The 17,640-nt window shown below is 46.8% G+C and overlaps 1 protein-coding gene across 3 annotated transcripts in view; it reads left to right on the forward strand.

Annotated features, from left to right (window-relative positions):
• DHRS7B (dehydrogenase/reductase 7B) overlaps nucleotides 1-12,612 on the forward strand; it is a 53,040-nt gene extending 40,428 nt beyond the window's left edge. For all 3 annotated transcript variants that reach the window (XM_010383768.2, XM_030923073.1, XM_010383767.2), the window contains 5 exons: nucleotides 808-917; nucleotides 5,092-5,308; nucleotides 5,869-5,961; nucleotides 9,585-9,737; nucleotides 12,137-12,612. In XM_010383768.2, coding sequence (XP_010382070.1) covers nucleotides 808-917; nucleotides 5,092-5,308; nucleotides 5,869-5,961; nucleotides 9,585-9,737; nucleotides 12,137-12,342 — 779 coding nt within the window. In that variant the 3' untranslated portion in view covers nucleotides 12,343-12,612. The remainder of the gene's footprint in view (nucleotides 1-807; nucleotides 918-5,091; nucleotides 5,309-5,868; nucleotides 5,962-9,584; nucleotides 9,738-12,136) is intronic.
• The last annotated feature ends 5,028 nt before the right edge of the window (nucleotides 12,613-17,640 follow it).

A 17,640-nucleotide genomic window follows, 5' to 3' on the forward strand; every position in this document is an offset into this window, starting at 1 on the left:
CTAGCTTTGGACTGTCCCTGCTGTGGTCTTAGTTGAAGTCCTCACAGGTTGTCACCTGAAATAGTGCAGCGGGCTTGGTGGAGTCTGCTTTCCTCCAGTGTCCCCACTCCCTCCCACCCAGCAGGACTGAGCCTTTTCAAAGGTAGGCATCCTTAATAGTCCTGCGTGTGGTAGGTACTTGCGTGCACTGCCTTGACCCCTCCCCAGCCAGTGAGGCTATTAGACCCTCCACATTCTGTCCCAGCTCCATCTGCCTATGGCCCCTCAGGCACTCTGCTCCCTCTGCCTCAAGCACTCCCTCGGAAACAGCCCATCAGACCTGGGAAGGGCCTCGGTCCTCTGCCCCAGCTTTTCTACAGGACTGTGTGAGTAGTTCCAGGAGAGCTGTGCCTGGGTAGTGCCACCACACAGCCTTGGCAGGGCACAGCACCATAATAGCTGGCCCTGACTGTCCTTGTCAATCAGGACAAGCCTCTGCCTGAGTGACCTTGCTGAGCTCCCTCAGCTGTGAAGATAGGTGATGCTCACAGCTGATCCAGGTGAACAGGAGTTATCATGGGGCGTTCTGAGCACGATCCTTAACACATCTGTCCACCTTGGCCTGCCTTTCTTTTTGCCCTGTGGATGTCTGTAGCACTGGGTGTGAGCCCTGCATTGAACCCTAGCTCCCAGCTTCATGCTGGACCACAAGCAGGGACCAACACAGACATGTCAAGGGTGTGAAGCAGCAAACAGCAACACTGGGTGAATTTAAACTGAATGGCACTGGGGAAGAATGGCTGTCAGGGCTCTTTTCTCTTCCCTTAGAATGTGCAAAAGTCTTCTATGCTGCTGGTGCTAAGCTGGTGCTCTGTGGCCGGAATAGTGGGGCCCTCGAAGAGCTCATCAGAGAACTCACCGCTTCTCATGCCACCAAGGTGAGCCACGGGCATGCTTTCCATGGGGAAGGAGTGTAGGCCATCTTCTGTAGACACTGAGGAGATAGAGGCCCACTCCTGGACTGCTGAGTTACAGGACATCCATGTGTCACACTGTCCCAGGGAAGGCAGCAGGTCTCCATAGCGAATCGGGTCCGCTGCATGGGGAGGGAGAACTGTCCAGTGGTTTACATCCCGATGCCCCTACTGGCTAGCACTATGAGTTTAGAAAGTTCTCTTTTCTCCCTTACCTTTTACCTGGCTAAGCTCTACTCATTGGGTGGGAGTAGGGGATGGTGATAACTTTAAAAGGTTTTTTTGGAAACAGAGTCTTGCTCTGTCACCCAGGCTGGAGTGTAATGTCCCAATCTTAGCTTACTGCAATCTCCACCCCCTGGGTTCAAGTGATTCTCTTGCCTCAGCCTCCCAAATAGCTGGGACTACAGGTGTGCACCACCACACCCAGCTAATTTTTGTATTTTTAGTAGAGATGGGGTTTCACCATGTTGGCCAGGATGGTCTCAATCTCTTGACCTCATAATCCGCCTGCCTCACCCTCCCACAGTGCTGAGATTGCAGGCATGAGCCACCGTGCCCAGCCAAGTTTTATAGTTTTAAATCTTACATTTAGGTGACTGATCCATTTGAGTTAATTTTTATAAATGGTATTAGATAAGAGTCCAATTTCATTCTTTTGCATGTGGTTATCTACTTTTCCCAGCACCATTTGTTGAAGACCGTCTTTCCTCATTGAATGGGCATCCTTACAAAAATCAATTGATTACATATTTGAAGTGTATATTTCTCGGTTCCTTGTTCTATTCAGTCAGTCTATATGTCTGTCTTATGTCAGTAGTACCGTACGGGTTTTTCTCCCCCTTAGGGGGAAGGATGGAGCATGAGGGTAGGAAGGGGGAGGCAAGGGGGAGGAGGAGGGAAGGACCCATACGGTTTTAATTGCTGTAGCTTTGTGCAAGTTTTGGAGTGAGGAAGTGTGAGTCCTCCAACTGTCCTTTTTCAGGAGTGTTTTGGCTATTCAGGGCCCATTGTAATCCCATATGAATTTTAGGATTATTTTTTTCTATTTCTGCCAAAACTGCCAGTGAAATTTTGATAGGAATAACATCGAGTCTATTGATCAATTTGGGTAGTACTCTCACATTAACAACATGGTCTTCCAATCCGTGAATATAGAATGTCTTTCTGTGAACTTATATCTTCTTTAATTTCTGTCAGCAGTGTTTTACAATCTTTAGTGTACAGTCTTTCACCTCCTTAGATTATTGCCAAGTGTTTATCTTAGTCTGTTTTATGTTGCTGTAACAATAGCAGAGACTGGGTGATTTTTATTTTTATTTTATTATTCTTTTTAGAGACATAGTCTTGCTCTGTCATCTAGGCTAGAGTTCACTAGTGCAATCATGGCTCACTGCAGCCTGAAAATCCCAGACTCAAGCAATCCTCTGCCTCAGCCTCCTGAGTAGCTGGGACTACAGGCACATGCCACTGTACAGGGTTAATTTTTTCATTTTTTGTAGGGACAGGGTCCTGCTATGTTACCCAGGCTGGTCTCGAACTCCAGGCCTCAACTGATCTGCCCACTTTGCCCTCCCAAAGTGCCAGGATTATAGGCGTGAGCCACTGCGCCTAGCCAGACTGAGTAATTTTTAAAGAAATCTAGTTTTCAAAGTCTGGAGGCAGAGAAATCCAAGTTTGAGGAGCCGGCATCTGGCAAGGGTCTGGTGTCTGGCAGGGGCCTTCTTGCCACGTCATAACATGTAGGAAGGCATCACGTGGGCGAGAAAGAGGGAAAAGGGCTGAATTTATCCTTTGAGAAGGAAGCTCCCACAATAACAGCATTAATCCATTCATGAAGTTCCCAGCTCTCAACACTGTTGCATTGGGGATTAAGTTTCTAACACACAGGTTTTGGGAGACATATTCAAACCATAGGATATTTAATTTTTTAAACTGCTATTGTAAATAGAATTGCTTTCCTGATTCCCTTTTCAGATTATTCATTGTTTGTGTATAGAAACACAGCTGATTTTTGGATGTTGCTCTTTTTTTTTTTTGAGACGGAGTCTCGCTCTGTCGCCCAGGCTGGAGTGCAGTGGCCGGATCTCAGCTCACTGCAAGCTCCGCCTCCCGGGTTCACGCCATTCTCCTGCCTCAGCCTCCTGAGCAGCTGGGACTACAGGCGCCCACCACCACGCCCGGCTAGTTTTTTGTATTTTTTTAGTAGAGACGGGGTTTCACTGTGTTAGCCAGCATGGTCTCGATCTCCTGACCTCGTGATCCGCCCGTCTCGGCCTCCCAAAATGCTGGGATTACAGGCTTGAGCCACCGGGCCCGGCCGGATGTTGCTCTTGTACCTTGCCACTTTGCTCAATTTGTTAGTTAACTCTTAGTAGCTTTTTGTGGATGTATTGGAATTTCCTATATATAGAATCATGCCATCTGCAAACAGAGATAGTTTTACTTTTTCCTTTCCAAATTGGGTCATTTTTTTCTTGTCTAATTGTTCTGGTTAGCACTTCCAGTACAGTGTTGAGTAGCTGTTGCAAAAGCAGGCATCCTGTCTTGTTCCTGATCTTAGAGGAAGGCTTTCCATTTTTTTCCACTGAGTATGTTATCTGTGGGTTTTTCACAAACACCCTTTGCTGTATTGAGGAATTTCTGGTGTATTCCTAGTTTATTGAGTATGTTTACCATGAAAGGGTGTTAAATTTTGTCAGATCTCTTTTCTGCATCAATTGAGATGATCAGGTGGGGTTTTTTCCTTCATTCTATTAATGTGGTATAACGTTCAATTTTCTTTTTTTTTCTTTCTTTTATTGAGAAGGAGTTTTTGCTCTTGTTGCCCAGGCTGGAGTGCAATGGCACGATCTCAGCTCACCACAACCTCCGCCTCCCAGGTTCAAGTGATTCTCCTGCCTCAGCCTCCCGAGTAGCTGGGATTACAGGCATATGCCTCCATGCCCAGCTAATTTTGTATTTTTAGTAGAGACGGGGTTTCTCCATGTTGGTCAGGCTGGTCTCGAACTCCCGACCTTAGGTGATCCACCCACCTCGGCCTCCCAAAGTGCTAGGATTATAGGCATGAGCCACCACCCCCGGCCAATTTTCTTTTTTTTTTAATTTAAAGAGACAGGGTCTTGCCACGTTGCCCAGGCTGGCCTGGAACTCCTGGGCTCAAATGAGCCTCCCTCCTCAGCCATCCAAAGTGCTGGGGATTACAGGCATGAGCCACTGTACCTGGCCATGATTGATTTTCCTATGTTGAACCAATCTTGCTTGAATTCCTAGGATAAATCCCACTTGGTCGTGGTGAATAATCCTTTTAATATGCTGTTAAATTCAATTTGCTGGTATTTTGTTGAAGATTTTTGCATCTATATTCATAAGAGATATTGCTCTATAATTTTCTTGTGGTATCTTTAATCTGGCTTTAGTATCAAAGTAATGTTGGCCTCAGACTGAATTAGGAAGTGTTTTCTCTTGTTCAGTTTTCTAGAAGAGTACGAGAAGAACTGGTGTTAATTCTCCTTTCAATGTTTGGCAGAATTCACCAGTGAAGCCATCCGGTCCCGGACTTTTCTTTGTTGGGAGGTTTTTGATTGCTGATCCAATCTCTTTATCTGTTATAAGTCTCCTGAGATTTTTTATTTCTTTTTGAGTCAGTTTAGGTAATTTGTGTTTTTTAAGGAATTTATCCATTTATTCTAGTTTTTCTAACTTGTCGGCAAATAATTGTTCATAATATTCTTTTATATCATTTTTTATAATCTTTATAATCTTTTTTATCATCTGTTATCATTTCTGTAAAGTTGGTGGTCCCACTTTCATTTCTGATTTTAGTTATTTGTGTCTTCTGATTTTTCCTTGTCATTCTAGTTAATGCTTTCTGAACTTCGTTGATCTTTTCAAAGAACCAACTTTTGGTTTCATTGATTTTTATTGTTTTTCTGTATTCTGTTTGTTTGTCTCTGTTCTAATCTTTACTATAATATTTCCTTCCTCTGCTGGTTTTGGGTTTAGTTTGCTATTCTTTTTCTAGTTCCTTAAAGTATAAAGTTATGTTATTGTTTTGAGCCTAAGTGATCTGTGGGACACATAGCTCGGATGGCCTGCCATTCAGAAAGTGAATTTGGTGTCTGTTGTATTTGACCAGGTGCAGACATACAAGCCTTACTTGGTGACCTTCGACCTCACAGACCCTGGGGCCATAGTTGCAGCAGCAGCTGAGATCCTGCAGTGCTTTGGCTATGTGGACATACTTGTCAACAATGCTGGGATCAGCTACCGTGGTACTATCATGGACACCACAGTGGATGTGGACAAGAGGGTCATGGAGACAAACTATTTTGGCCCAGTTGCTCTAACGAAAGGTAACAGTCTTGAGAAAACAGCAGTGATAAGTGATATGTTGGCATTCTTTTTACTTCACTTGGATCCTTTTCAGCTAAACGTTCCCCATCTCCATCCTCTCTATTGCCCTGGAGTGGGTGTTAGGTGTTATTGTCACAGTTTGGGTATTTGCTTTATAGCTTCCAATCAAGATGTTCTCTTTAGTGACAGCCACATTTGTGCAGCATTACCTACATGTCTTTTTCATGCTATCTGCAAACCCCTACAGGGTGGGGATATTTTTATGTCCCACCACGGATTTCAGTCCAGGGGAGAGGCTCCAGCAGGAAAAGGGAACTGAGCTAACCATTTGCAGTGACCTCCGTCCCTGTTTCCTTGCCTCTCTCCTCTCTCCTGCCAGCCTGCTGGCACTCTGCTGGGCATAGGAGGCTAGGAGTTCCAACACAGTCCTCTACCCTAAGAGGTTTTCACCATTCTCCCTTACTCTGACTAAATATCAAAAGCAAGGTCGCCTTCCATCAGCATCACACACAATGACTGGAAGTAGGGTGCTTGTCTAAGCCTCTGCCTCTGTCCTCAGCACTTCTGCCCTCCATGATCAAGAGGAGGCAAGGCCACATTGTCGCCATCAGCAGCATCCAGGGCAAGATCAGCATTCCTTTTCGATCAGCATGTGAGTACTGCCGTCTCCCACAAAATGCTCTGCTTTATTGTTTTTCCTGATTATAAAAATAATACATTCACTGTCTAGAATTTACACACTGTAGAAATAAACTATCCAGAATGCAAAGGCACTTTAGAATGTGTTCTCCAGAGCCACATGTCTGGGATCAAATCCCAACTCTACTTTTTGTCCCCTGTGTGACCTTGGGCAAGTATCCCCACTTCTCTGTGCCCTGCCCTCAAGTGTAAATGGAGACAGCCTCAGTCTTAACCCAGAGGACTGCTGTGAGCACAGTGCTTGGAGCTGCCTCAGGCACTAAGCACTAGGCATGTGCTAGCCACTCCTACTGTTACGATTATTAGCTTGTCCCACAGATATAACCATGCCATCACTTTGGGGCATATGCCTCCACAATTTTTTCTACGTGTAATTCAAACATGCAAAAATGGGATGGCATTATTCATATTGCTTTGTAGCTTGCTAATCCCACTTAACAATGTATCTTTCTACATCAGCACGTATGGATTTACCTCATCCTTTCAATATAGTAATCCACTGAATACATGTGACATAATTGATTTAGCCATTTTCCTGGACACTTGAGGATTTTTTTCCCCCCACTCTTTGACCATTAGCAGCAGTGTGCTATGTAGAACACTCTCAAACATTTATATCTTGGGGCACTCAATGGGAAGGTTTCAATAAAGAGGGTTGTAAGGTAATTTCACAAACTGTCCTTTCTTTGCATCACCTCCTAAAAGGAAATACTGCCTCATCTCCTCTCAGCCACCCAAAAGCTAGACCCAGCCACAGCCTGGTCAGCAAAGGCAGGGAAATCTGAGCTGCTGCAGCACTTTGCAAGGGCAGCCACAAACATCCAGTTCCATGACACTATATGGCCACCTGTGAACTGGGAGGGTAAGATAATTTATTCTTTCTTCCAAGATCTGGATCCCAGCTGTACCTTTTGGCTCTGGTATACAACCAGAAAATCTGGTTGTATTTTCTTGGACACATTACTTAACTATTCTGATCCTGTTTCCTTACATATTAGTGAGATTTACAATCATCATACATGCTTGTACATACATGCTTTCCCTGTTTATTAATGTTCTCTTTCAACTTTGGATAGGACACCATCTAAGGCTTCTCAAATGGTGCAGGAAAAAAAATACTATATATAGAATCATAACTAATAAAGCAAATGAATTAAAATGTTAAGAATAGGTAAATCAGGGTAAAGAGTTTGTTTGTTTGTTTGTTTTGTTTTGTTTTGTTTTGTTTTTGAGACAGAGTTTCGCTCTTGTTGCCCAGGCTGGAATGCAGTGGTGCGATCTCGGCTCACTGCAACCTCCGCCTCCCGGGTTCAAGCGATTCTCCTGCCTCAGCCTCCTGAGTAGCTGGGATTATAGGCACGTGCCACCACACCTGGCTAACTTTTGTATTTTTGGTAGGGACAGGGTTTCACCATGTTGGTCAGGCTGATCTCAAATTCCTGACCTCAAGTGATCCGCCCACCTCAGCCTCCCAAAGTGCTGGGATTACAGGCGTGAGCCACTGCGCCCAGCTGGAGTTCTTTATACTAAATTATTTTCAAGTTTTACTTTGATTTATAATAATACCACTGATTTTTGTTGTCTGTTTGGCCTGCTGACTGCAGTAAGGCATACAATGGTTGGTCTCCATATTCAGCTTTATAATGACCAGGCTGAATATGGAGTGCCTCTTGGGCAAGTTGGTTAACCCAGATAAGTAGCAGCCTTCTCACCTATAAAATGGGGAGAACGGCATTCTCTCTCTCACACTGCTACAGTGAAGACCAAGTCACATGATCCACGCAGTGTGCTTAGTACTGGGCCGCACACTGGCAGGGTAAGTGATGTGGACAGTGGCGAGGTCAGCACAGCCTGGCTGAGAACTCACAGCCTGAGAGCTCTGGGGAGAACCAGCTGTCAGAGTGTAGCCTTCTATTTTGGGGACTTACAGGATAACCCACTCTCCCCTGTCCCCAAGCCTGGGCTGTACTCTTGGAATCATGGCTGATAGGAGCAGTCCTCTCCATCCACCCACAGCCAACCCATCCAGCCCCCAGCAACTGTGCCCCAAACCAACGGAGCAGGCCCAGCCAGGCACTGCAGCAAGCTCAGACGCTACTGAACTGCCTCATGTGACTTGCTGCCACACTTCCTTGCTTTCTCCCTTCCTGTTTCCTTAGCTGACGGATGCCCCTTCTTTCCTAAGGCTAAAACATTTACAATTCTGAATTGGAGGAAACTGATTTACTGTGGAGACACTGGTATGTTTCCCAGGAATGTCATTATAGGGTCACTGTGTTCCCATTCAGAGCACCTTTTACTGGGTTGTGAAGCCCTTGCTCGAGAGCAGACACAGCTATTTCTTGCAGGTGGAGTAAGCTCTGTAGCTCTTCTAGATGAAAAGCCACTGCCTGGATATTTGGCAAAATGAGATACATAAGAAGGCAGGCCTGGATTTTTTACACCCATGAAGGCCCACTGATGGGGCCAATTCTGTCACCTGGTAACTCATTGGGGAAGACTAGGCAGCCAGAGCTACATGGCAGGTCTGCAGGGCCAGCATGGGAGCGGTCCAGCCTGCCACCAGGTGAAGAAAGCTACTTGCAGGAACAGTAGAATAGGTAAGAGTTCATTTCTGTATTAAAAGATGTATATATATTTTTTATGTAAAATGTGTAAAATCACACGGCTATACGTAGGATATATTAAAAAAACAAATCACTGGGCATGGCTGCTTACTCCTATAATCCCACCGCTTTGGGAGGGTTAGGTGGGAGGATTGCTTGAGGCCAGGAGGTCGAGGCTGCAAAGAGCTATAATCCTATGATCATAGCTCTTCTCCAGCCTGGGTGACAGAGAAGATGTCTTCTCTAAAAAAGCAAAACAGAATTAAACAAAAATCCTGGGAAACTGTTAGCACTGATTATCTCTAGGAATGGAATTTGGAAGACAGGAGGACTGTCTTTTTCTTTTTTTTTTTTTTTTTACTTTCTGTCCTTTTATGTACTATTTGAATGTTTTACCCAGTAGGCATTCAGTTTTGTGTTTTTTTTTTTAACTTTTAACTTGGAATAACTTCAGACTTAAAGTTGCAGGAACAGCACAAATCACTCCCATGCACGCTTCATGCAGATTCCCTAATAACCTTTTTACCTTATTTCCTTTATCATACTCCCTCTCTGTGTATATGCATATATACCGTTTATAATATATATAAAACTGTATGTATATATAGCTTATAATTTTTTTCCTGAACCATTTGAAAGGAAACTGGAGACATGATGCTCATTTATTCCTATTTCAGTGTGTCTCCTAAGAACAAGGGCACAGTACACTTCTCAAAGTCAGGAAATGAACATTGGTATAATACTGTAATCTTAAATTATAAAACCAGGTTTTAAAGCTGCAGTCCCAGCTGAGGCGGGAGGATCACATGAGCTCAGGAGTTGGAGTCCAGCCTAGGCAACATAGCAAGACCTGATCACAAGTAAAACCAGGTTTTGAAAACAGAGAGCGTGAATGGTGGTGAATAGTTGGGTACCAGGCCATGCCCACCCCAGAGCACTCACTCCCCTGCCTCTCCGTCCACATGTGTAGACGCAGCCTCCAAGCACGCAACCCAGGCTTTCTTTGACTGTCTGCGGGCCGAGATGGAACAGTATGAAATTGAGGTGACCGTCATCAGCCCCGGCTACATCCACACCAACCTCTCCGTCAATGCCATCACCGCGGATGGATCTAGGTATGGAGGTGAGGCCCGGTTTCTCTTTTCTCCTATGAAAATCTGTGGGTCAGCCACAGTGAGACATGCGGCTCCTGCCTCAGGGATTCTTTGGTCATTTTCATTTGGAATAGAACTTTTAAAATGAAAAAACTTGACAGAGGTGTTGGTTCTAGATATGGACTATTGAATAATCTTCGTTTACCCTACCATGGTCTACCCTTAGTGTGAACGCCACCACTGCAGTGTTCAGAACAGGACTTCTGTGGACAGGACTCAAGGGCTAAAAGGAAGTTGCCAAGCTGGGATGCCACCAGACTCCCAACTAACCCGTTCGCAGATCCTGAGTCCACAGAGTATTATCAGCATCGGGATTGAGTGAACTGACCTCATGGCAAGTGTAGGGTGTTTGATGGTCTGTCTCTGTCCCGTAGGCTTGAGAAATGACTGATTCTGGGCCAGTCTTCTGGGTGAGGCCGAGTTCAGCAGTCTCAGCACCTTCATCTTGTCTCATTTGGAGACAGTGCAGAGCTGACCTGCAGTCACCACTCGCGGGCAGAGCAGCCGGCCCCGGCATGCAGGCTCAGGCCAAGCAGAGACCAGTGTGCCCATGATCACTGGAGCCCTTGGAGCTGGGGCTGCCTCCCCTTGCTTGGAACAGGGCCTGCTTACCCCTCCAGTGCTGTCCTGCCATGTCTTCCTCCCTGAAGTGATCTCTCGGGGTTTGTGCTGTGATATCTGCCAGGGGCCTCATGGTCGTGCACCCAGCCCAGGCAGGTCTGAACCAAGACTGCCCATGTCCTGGCAGCAGCTGCTCTCTCACACAGCGAGTCCTGTTTTCCCACAGTAGACACTACAGAGGCATGGGGCTTCATACAGCTTTACACCTGTTTAAACCTAGAAGATGCCACTTAAAAAATTCTCTCTGTGGCATTTAAAAATAAGCTGTAATCCGGCCGGGCGCGGTGGCTCAAGCCTGTAATCCCAGCACTTTGGGAGGCCGAGACGGGCGGATCACGAGGTCAGGAGATCGAGACCATCCTGGCTAACACGGTGAAACCCCGTCTCTACTAAAAATACAAAAAACTAGCCGGGCGCGGTGGCGGGCGCCTGTAGTCCCAGCTACTCGGAGGCTGAGGCGGGAGAATGGCGGAAACCCGGGAGGCGGAGCTTGCAGTGAGCCGAGATCGCGCCACTGCACTCCAGCCTGGGCGACACAGCGAGACTCCGTCTCAAAAAAAAAAAAAAAAAAAAAAAAAAAAAAAAAAAAAGCTGTAATCCAAAACTTCCTACTTTTCTGCATTAACAAAAACACAATGAGAACAGACATTGGTGAGGGAGCTCAGGCAATCTAGACAACTTAATAGTGGTTTCATATGGCTAGGCACTGTGGCCCACACACACCTGTAATCTCAACACTTTGGGAAGTCAAGTCAAGAGGATCACTTCAGCCTAGGAGTTTGAGACCAGTCTGGGCAATAGTGCAAGACCTTGCCTCCACAAAAAATATGAAAATTAGCCAACCATGGTGTCACCGCCTGTAGTCCAGCTACTCAGGAGGCTGAGTCAGGCAGGAGGATTGCTTGAGCCCAGGAGGCCGAGGCTGCAGTAAGCCATGATTGTGCCACTGCACTCCAGCCTGGGCAACAGAGCGAAACCCTGTCTCAAAAAAAAAAAAAAAAAGTGGTTTCACATGGTCTGTGCTAGTGGCCTCTCCTGTGTGCCTGCCAGCTGGTCCTACTTTGCTGGCAAAATTGTCAAATTACTAGGGTAGAAGGAACATCAGTTGCTGTTAACCTAACACCTCCTTCTAATCTCTTCCAGCTGTCCCTTCTAACGCCTAAAACAAACTAAGGATTTCTTCCTGTTTCTCATCCAGTTAATACTTGACATCGAGAACAGGGACATGTGTCTGCTCCTGACTCAGTGAGCTTGTGCATATGGGCGTCAGTAGTCCCCAGCCACCTTTGTCTGGCCACCCTGAAGCCAGGCTACCCAAGACAAATGAGGTGGCACAACATCCATTAGTCTTTCGTTGTTCTAACAGGCACATGTTTCCCAGGTCAGGAAGCTGCTTTTCAGATGCAGTGTGAGGGGCTCACTCTGTGCCTCTGCTGTGGACCACCAGGCAGACAGACTCACTTTGGTTCCAAGCCCTAACTGGGATCCTCAGTCTACCTTGTTTCCACATCCTACCCCGTTCTCGCTTCCCCTACTGACTCACATCCAGCTGCAAAATGGTTCCTCCTTTCCTTGGAGCATGGAATCATCAGGGGTGGTGGCACACCACCGGCTTCCTCGTCCTGGGAAGAGCTTCGCGGTGGGAAAGGCAGCAGGCTGACCTGACGGCTCACATCAGCTCCACTCCTCAAGAGGGACCTCTGCTTCCAAGTTAGTTCATGTGTTTCTTTTGTTTTATTTATTTTAGTTATGGACACCACCACAGCCCAGGGCCGAAGCCCTGTGGAGGTGGCCCACGATGTTCTTGCTGCTGTGGGGAAGAAGAAGAAAGATGTGATCCTGGCTGACTTACTGCCTTCCTTGGCCATTTATCTTCGAACTCTGGCTCCTGGGCTCTTCTTCAGCCTCATGGCCTCCAGGGCCAGAAAAGAGCGGAAATCCAAGAACTCCTAGTACTCCGACCAGCCAGAGCCAGGGCAGAGAAGCAGCACTCTTACACTTGGTTACGCTACAAGGGACAGTTGTATTTGTTGAGACTGTAATGGAGATTTGTCTCACAAATGGGAAAGACTGAAGAAACACGTCTCACGCAGATCTGCTGGCAGAGGAAGAGAACCAAAAACAGCAACAAGCTTCTTCCCAGGGTGAGGGGAAACACTTCAGGAATAAACATGGAGCTGGGATTTAACCCTAAAAATAAGAAATAAACATCTCAAACAGTAAGAGTTGTAGTCTTCAAGGACTAGAACCTTGTGTCCTTTGAATTCTGGCCCTGCCAGCTCCTAGAAATTGTTTCAACCTTGGAATCAAAAGATATTATGTCACCTGACCCAGTTGTTTTTGCATTTGACTTAAACCTCATTGTTTCGGCAGAAAGACCACCTCCAGTACTCAAGGGAGAAAGCTGTAGTTTCAAGAAGTCAGTAGTCACACCCATTTCCAGGGCCCTGTGATATCTCATCCAACATAAAAAGTGGGCCAGTATGTAATGGCTTATTGGCGTATCCCAAGGGATGCCGGCTTTAGCACCTCATAGGAATTCCTGTTTCTCTCTTAACTCTCACTGCATCCCTGTAGGATGCCAGGCACCACTCCAAGCAGAAGGTGAACTTACTAAAGAGAGAGCAGCCAAAAGGGAGAGGAGGATGCTGCATGGCCCCGTGCATCCCTCTAGAAGTGACACCATCAAATTGGCCAGCTGGGCAGATTCTACAGCAGCCCCTGGTCTGGTAGAAGTGAGCCTTTGTTAGCTGTGACTAGTTGGATCATAGCCAGAAAGAATGCCTGTTTCTGCCTTTCTGATTTAGTAAAAATACATGGTTGAGGCTCACTGAGTAGGTCAAGTTCATTTCTAGTGTTAAGGAAGAAACTTTTCCTGTTATTGAAACTGAAAATTGAAATGTAGGTCCACTGTAGACTTCCCCAAATTGGATTACAAATCTCCTATCATATCATACTGACATCTTGCACCATGTCCCTACTCTGGCCTTGTTGAGCCTATATTTTATGACCATTATATAACATTGGCAGCAACATGGTTTTTTTTTTTTTGTTTTGAGACGGAGTCTCACTCAGTCGCCCAGGCTGGAGTGCAGTGGCGCAATCTCGGCTCACTGCAACCTCCGCCTCCCGGGTTCAAGCAATTCTTCTACCTCGGCCTCCCGAGTAGCTGGGATTACAGGCACACGCCACCACACCCAGCTAATTTTTGTATTTTTAGTAGAGGCGGGGTTTCACCACATTGGCCAGGCTGGTCTCGATCTCTTGACCTCATGATCCGCCTGCCTCGGCCTCCCAAAGCTCTGGGATGACAGGCGTGAGCCACCGTGCCTGGCCTGGGCTCCTGGACGTTCCAGGAGCCTCTGGGTAAAATGTGGACACAGACATGATGGGTCTTTCTTCATTTTCCAGGTAAATTGTCAACCTCCCTCCTGACATGGAAGAGAAGGGTCTCCTTAGTGTTCCAGTGTGAGACAGTAGACCCAGGCAAGAGCTGGAACTGAGACAGCAGCAGCACCTGTCTAAAGCTCAGCCTGAGTCTAAGGTTGAATGAAAGTGTCGAGCACACAGCAGGTTTCCAGGAAATGGCAGCAATGAAGGGCGCTGTCCCTCTAGATGGAGATGAGAGGACGTTTCTCCTTGGACGCTGTTGGCTGCCACACTCAGAGGCACCTGGTGTCCAGGTGCTGTCCTTTCCTCTCCATTATATAACATGGTCAGCAACTGGAGGTTGTGATAGGCTGCCCTCAAAGGAATGCAAGTTTAGCAACCCTGTACTCCATCATCAGAAGACAGGAACGTCACATATGTTGTTGAGGTTGTTGGTTTTGGGGCCTTTGTGACCTGACTCACAGCTGGGGTGCATGGAGCTTGGGCTGGCATTAAATATTTCTTAACCTACATACCACCTGTTAGTTGTAAGTGGTTGGATTGCAGCCAGAACGAACACCTGCTTTTTGTTGTTTTTTCTTTTTTGTTTTTGTTTTTTTTGAGATGGCCTCGGCCTCCCAAAGTGTTGGGATTACAGGCCTGAGCCACCGTGCCTGGCCTCTTTTTCTTTTTCTTTTTTTTTTTTTTGAGACAGAGTCTCGCTCTGTTGCCCAGGCTGGAGTGCAGTGGCATGATCTCTGCTCACTGCAAGCTCCACCTCCCGGGTTCACACCATTCTCCCGCCTCAGCCTCCTGAGTAGCTGGGACTACAGGCGCCCGCCACCGCGCCCGGCTAATTTTTTTGTATTTTTAGTAGAGACAGGGTCTCACCATATTAGCCAGGATGGTCTCAATCTCCTGACCTCGTGATCCACCCACCTTGGCCTCCCAAAGTGCTGGGATTACAGGCGTGAGCCACTGCGCCTGGCCTCTTTTCTGAAATGGAGTTTTGCTCTTGTTGCCCAGGCTGGAGTACAATGGCACGATCTCAGCTCCCTGCAACCGCCACCTCCTGTGACTCACCTTCAAGTGATTCTCCTGCCTCAGCCTCCCGGGTAGCTGGGATTATAGGTGTGTGCCACCATGCCCAGCTACCACCTTTCTAATTTATTAAAAATACATGGTTGAGGCTTACTGAGTAGGTCCAGTTCATTTCTAAAGTTCATTTCCTCCCAATTAAAGTGGTTAGCAACTGGAGACTGACATGCTAGATCAGCCAGATCTCAATATTATTGTTTACTTATCCAACACTCTAAAAACCTCAAATCACTTTCTAAAACTTAACTTTATAAACTTTATATTTTGCCATATAAACTATAACACAAACTGAAGAATTGTTAAAATCTAGCTAAATAAAGCTGTTTGCCAAAGGCGGAGTCTGAGGCCCACTGTTCTTGAGGAGGAGGTTGGCGAGTCCCAGAGGGGACCTGTTAAAGTCGCACCAACACCAGACAGACGCTCTTCTTGGCCTCAGAGGCTGAGGACTAAAAGGGCCTGCAGCTGTGTTCTTTCATGTCCATGTTGTCTTGGGTCGCTGGAGTTCAGTGTCCCTTCCTGGAGACAGCAGTGGTTTGGATAATGTGGGACTTACCGAGCCTTTAGAATTCTCCCAACTTAGCAGCTGAAGCACCTTCCTGTGGGTGGGCCCCACGTGCACTGCTCCAAAGCAAGAAGCCCAGCCACAGCCCGGGTTCAGCTGATGGCCTTTGAGCAACCTTCATTGCTCTTGGATTTTAAAATCAGTGTTTGAACATGGACGTTGCCAGCAGGGTTAGCGATGCTGCCGTTCCACTTTCTCTTTCCTGTCTTTAGAGGGTTTTTGCCCCCTTCGCTTTCATCCTTAAATTCTGCTGGGGAGGTCTGAAAAGCATGATTTTTAATTGGTTCTGCCTTCAGATATCTGATGAAGTTCAAAGACACTTTCCACTTTGCTCTTTAAGCCCCTTGGTGTTTCACATCATGCCAAAACCAGAGACGGAAAAATAAAACCAATTAGCTTTTCCAAACAGCAGCACCTCCATGCAGTGCAGAGGGGCCGTAGCTGATTAGTGAATCGAAAAAAAGGTGTAGAGCCCTGGGCTCCCTGCCCGTCTCTCAGCAAGTCTCCCTTCCTTCCCTCAGGGCCCAGCAGCTGCTGCACCAGATGTGAAAACTCTGGAGGGAGCTAACAGACCAGAATGAGGAGATCCATCAGTTGTCCTTTTACATAACGGCTCTTCACTCTTCTCTGAAATTGGGTGGGGATGGGTAGCTAAAACTAATTTACTAGATTAATGACACAATCTATTCCCTAAAGTGGTCCATGTAGGACTCATTTAAGTGGATTTTGCAGAGGAGGGCCCCGGTATCTTGGCCTTTGCTTTCCTCAGCAGTTACTGAATGCTGTTTAAAAAAAAGAAAAAAAAAAAATTGGCCAGGCACAGCAGCTCATGTCTGTAATCCCAGCACTTTGGGAGGCCGAGGCAGATGGATCACCTGAGGCCAGGTGTTCAAGACCAGCCTGGCCAGCATGGTGAAACCCTGTCTCTACTAAAAAGACAAAAAATTAGCCAGTCATGGCAACCTGTAATCTCAGCTCACTCGGGAGGCTGAGACAGGAGAATTGCTTGAACCCAGGAGACAGAGGCTGCAGTGAGCCGAGATCGCGCCATTGCACTCTAGCCTGGGCGACAGAGAGACTCCATCTCAAGAAAAAAAAAAATATTTTTTGGAGAAAGGGTCACACTGTGTCGCCCAGGCTGGAGTGCAGTGGCAAGATCACAGCTCACTGCATCCTCAACCTTTGAGGCTTGAGCGATCCTCCCTCCTCAGACTCCTGAGTAGCTGGGACCACATTTGCGTAGCACCACATCTGGCTAATTTTCGTCTTTTTTTTTTGTAGAGACAGGTCTTGCTATGTTGCCCAGATTGGTCTTGAACTCCTGGACTCAAGTATTTAACGGTCCTCCTCCCTCAGCCTCCCAATGTGCTGGCATTACAGGCATGAGCTACTGCACTCAGCCTTCGAATGCTATTTCTTCAGAAGTACTGTCGCATATCACAGATGACCATAAGCGACTTGTCAGCAGCTCTGCCATGACTGATCCTCTAGGCAGGACAATGGCAGGAACAGAGAAGTCAGCACTGACAGTGGGGAGGGAGGCGCACTTCTGCTTCTCCTCGCTGCCAGCCTCAGGCACATGAAACCACTGCCTGCTGTCCACACCAGCACCTCATCCCCATCTCCCTGGTCAGGGGTCATGTAACTAAGATGGCATTTCAGAACCTGGGTTAATACATCCAACAAGAATCACTTGGCTCAGTGCAGCTTGGGAAACGGTGGAAGAGCTACCCGTTTGCGCCTGGTTTCTACTTCGGGCGAGGACTTCTGCTCAGCTGACTTGAGGTTGCCTCAACTTGTCTGGCTTGTCCAGCTTGTGCCTTCTAGTCAACTCCCCCATGAAATCTAACTTGTTGGCAGAGCACTTCCAGGCCAGGCATGGGGCTCCCTTTCCAAATCTGGGCATTATTTAAAAACAAAAAACAAAAAACAAAAAAACCTGCCCAGCAGGCTCAGATGCCAGCACTGACACCTGAGGGGTCATAGGCAGCTGCATTTCAACTCACCCTGCTGTCGAGATGAGGCATGTTTTTCCGGGATCAGTTGTGTGGCTAAGGCAGTTCCCTCTTTACCATTATTCCAGGTGCCTAGAGACTGCCACGTAAACAGTGCTGCACACTCAACATCGTCATGCCCCCAGCACTCAACTGAGTGATAAGTATTTCTAAATCTCTTGGAATTAAATCAAAGTTTCTTAAACTTTCTGTGGGCCATGGGTCCCT

The sequence above is a fragment of the Rhinopithecus roxellana genome, chromosome 19 (genome assembly GCF_007565055.1).
Source record: "Rhinopithecus roxellana isolate Shanxi Qingling chromosome 19, ASM756505v1, whole genome shotgun sequence".
NCBI lineage: Eukaryota > Metazoa > Chordata > Mammalia > Primates > Cercopithecidae > Rhinopithecus > Rhinopithecus roxellana.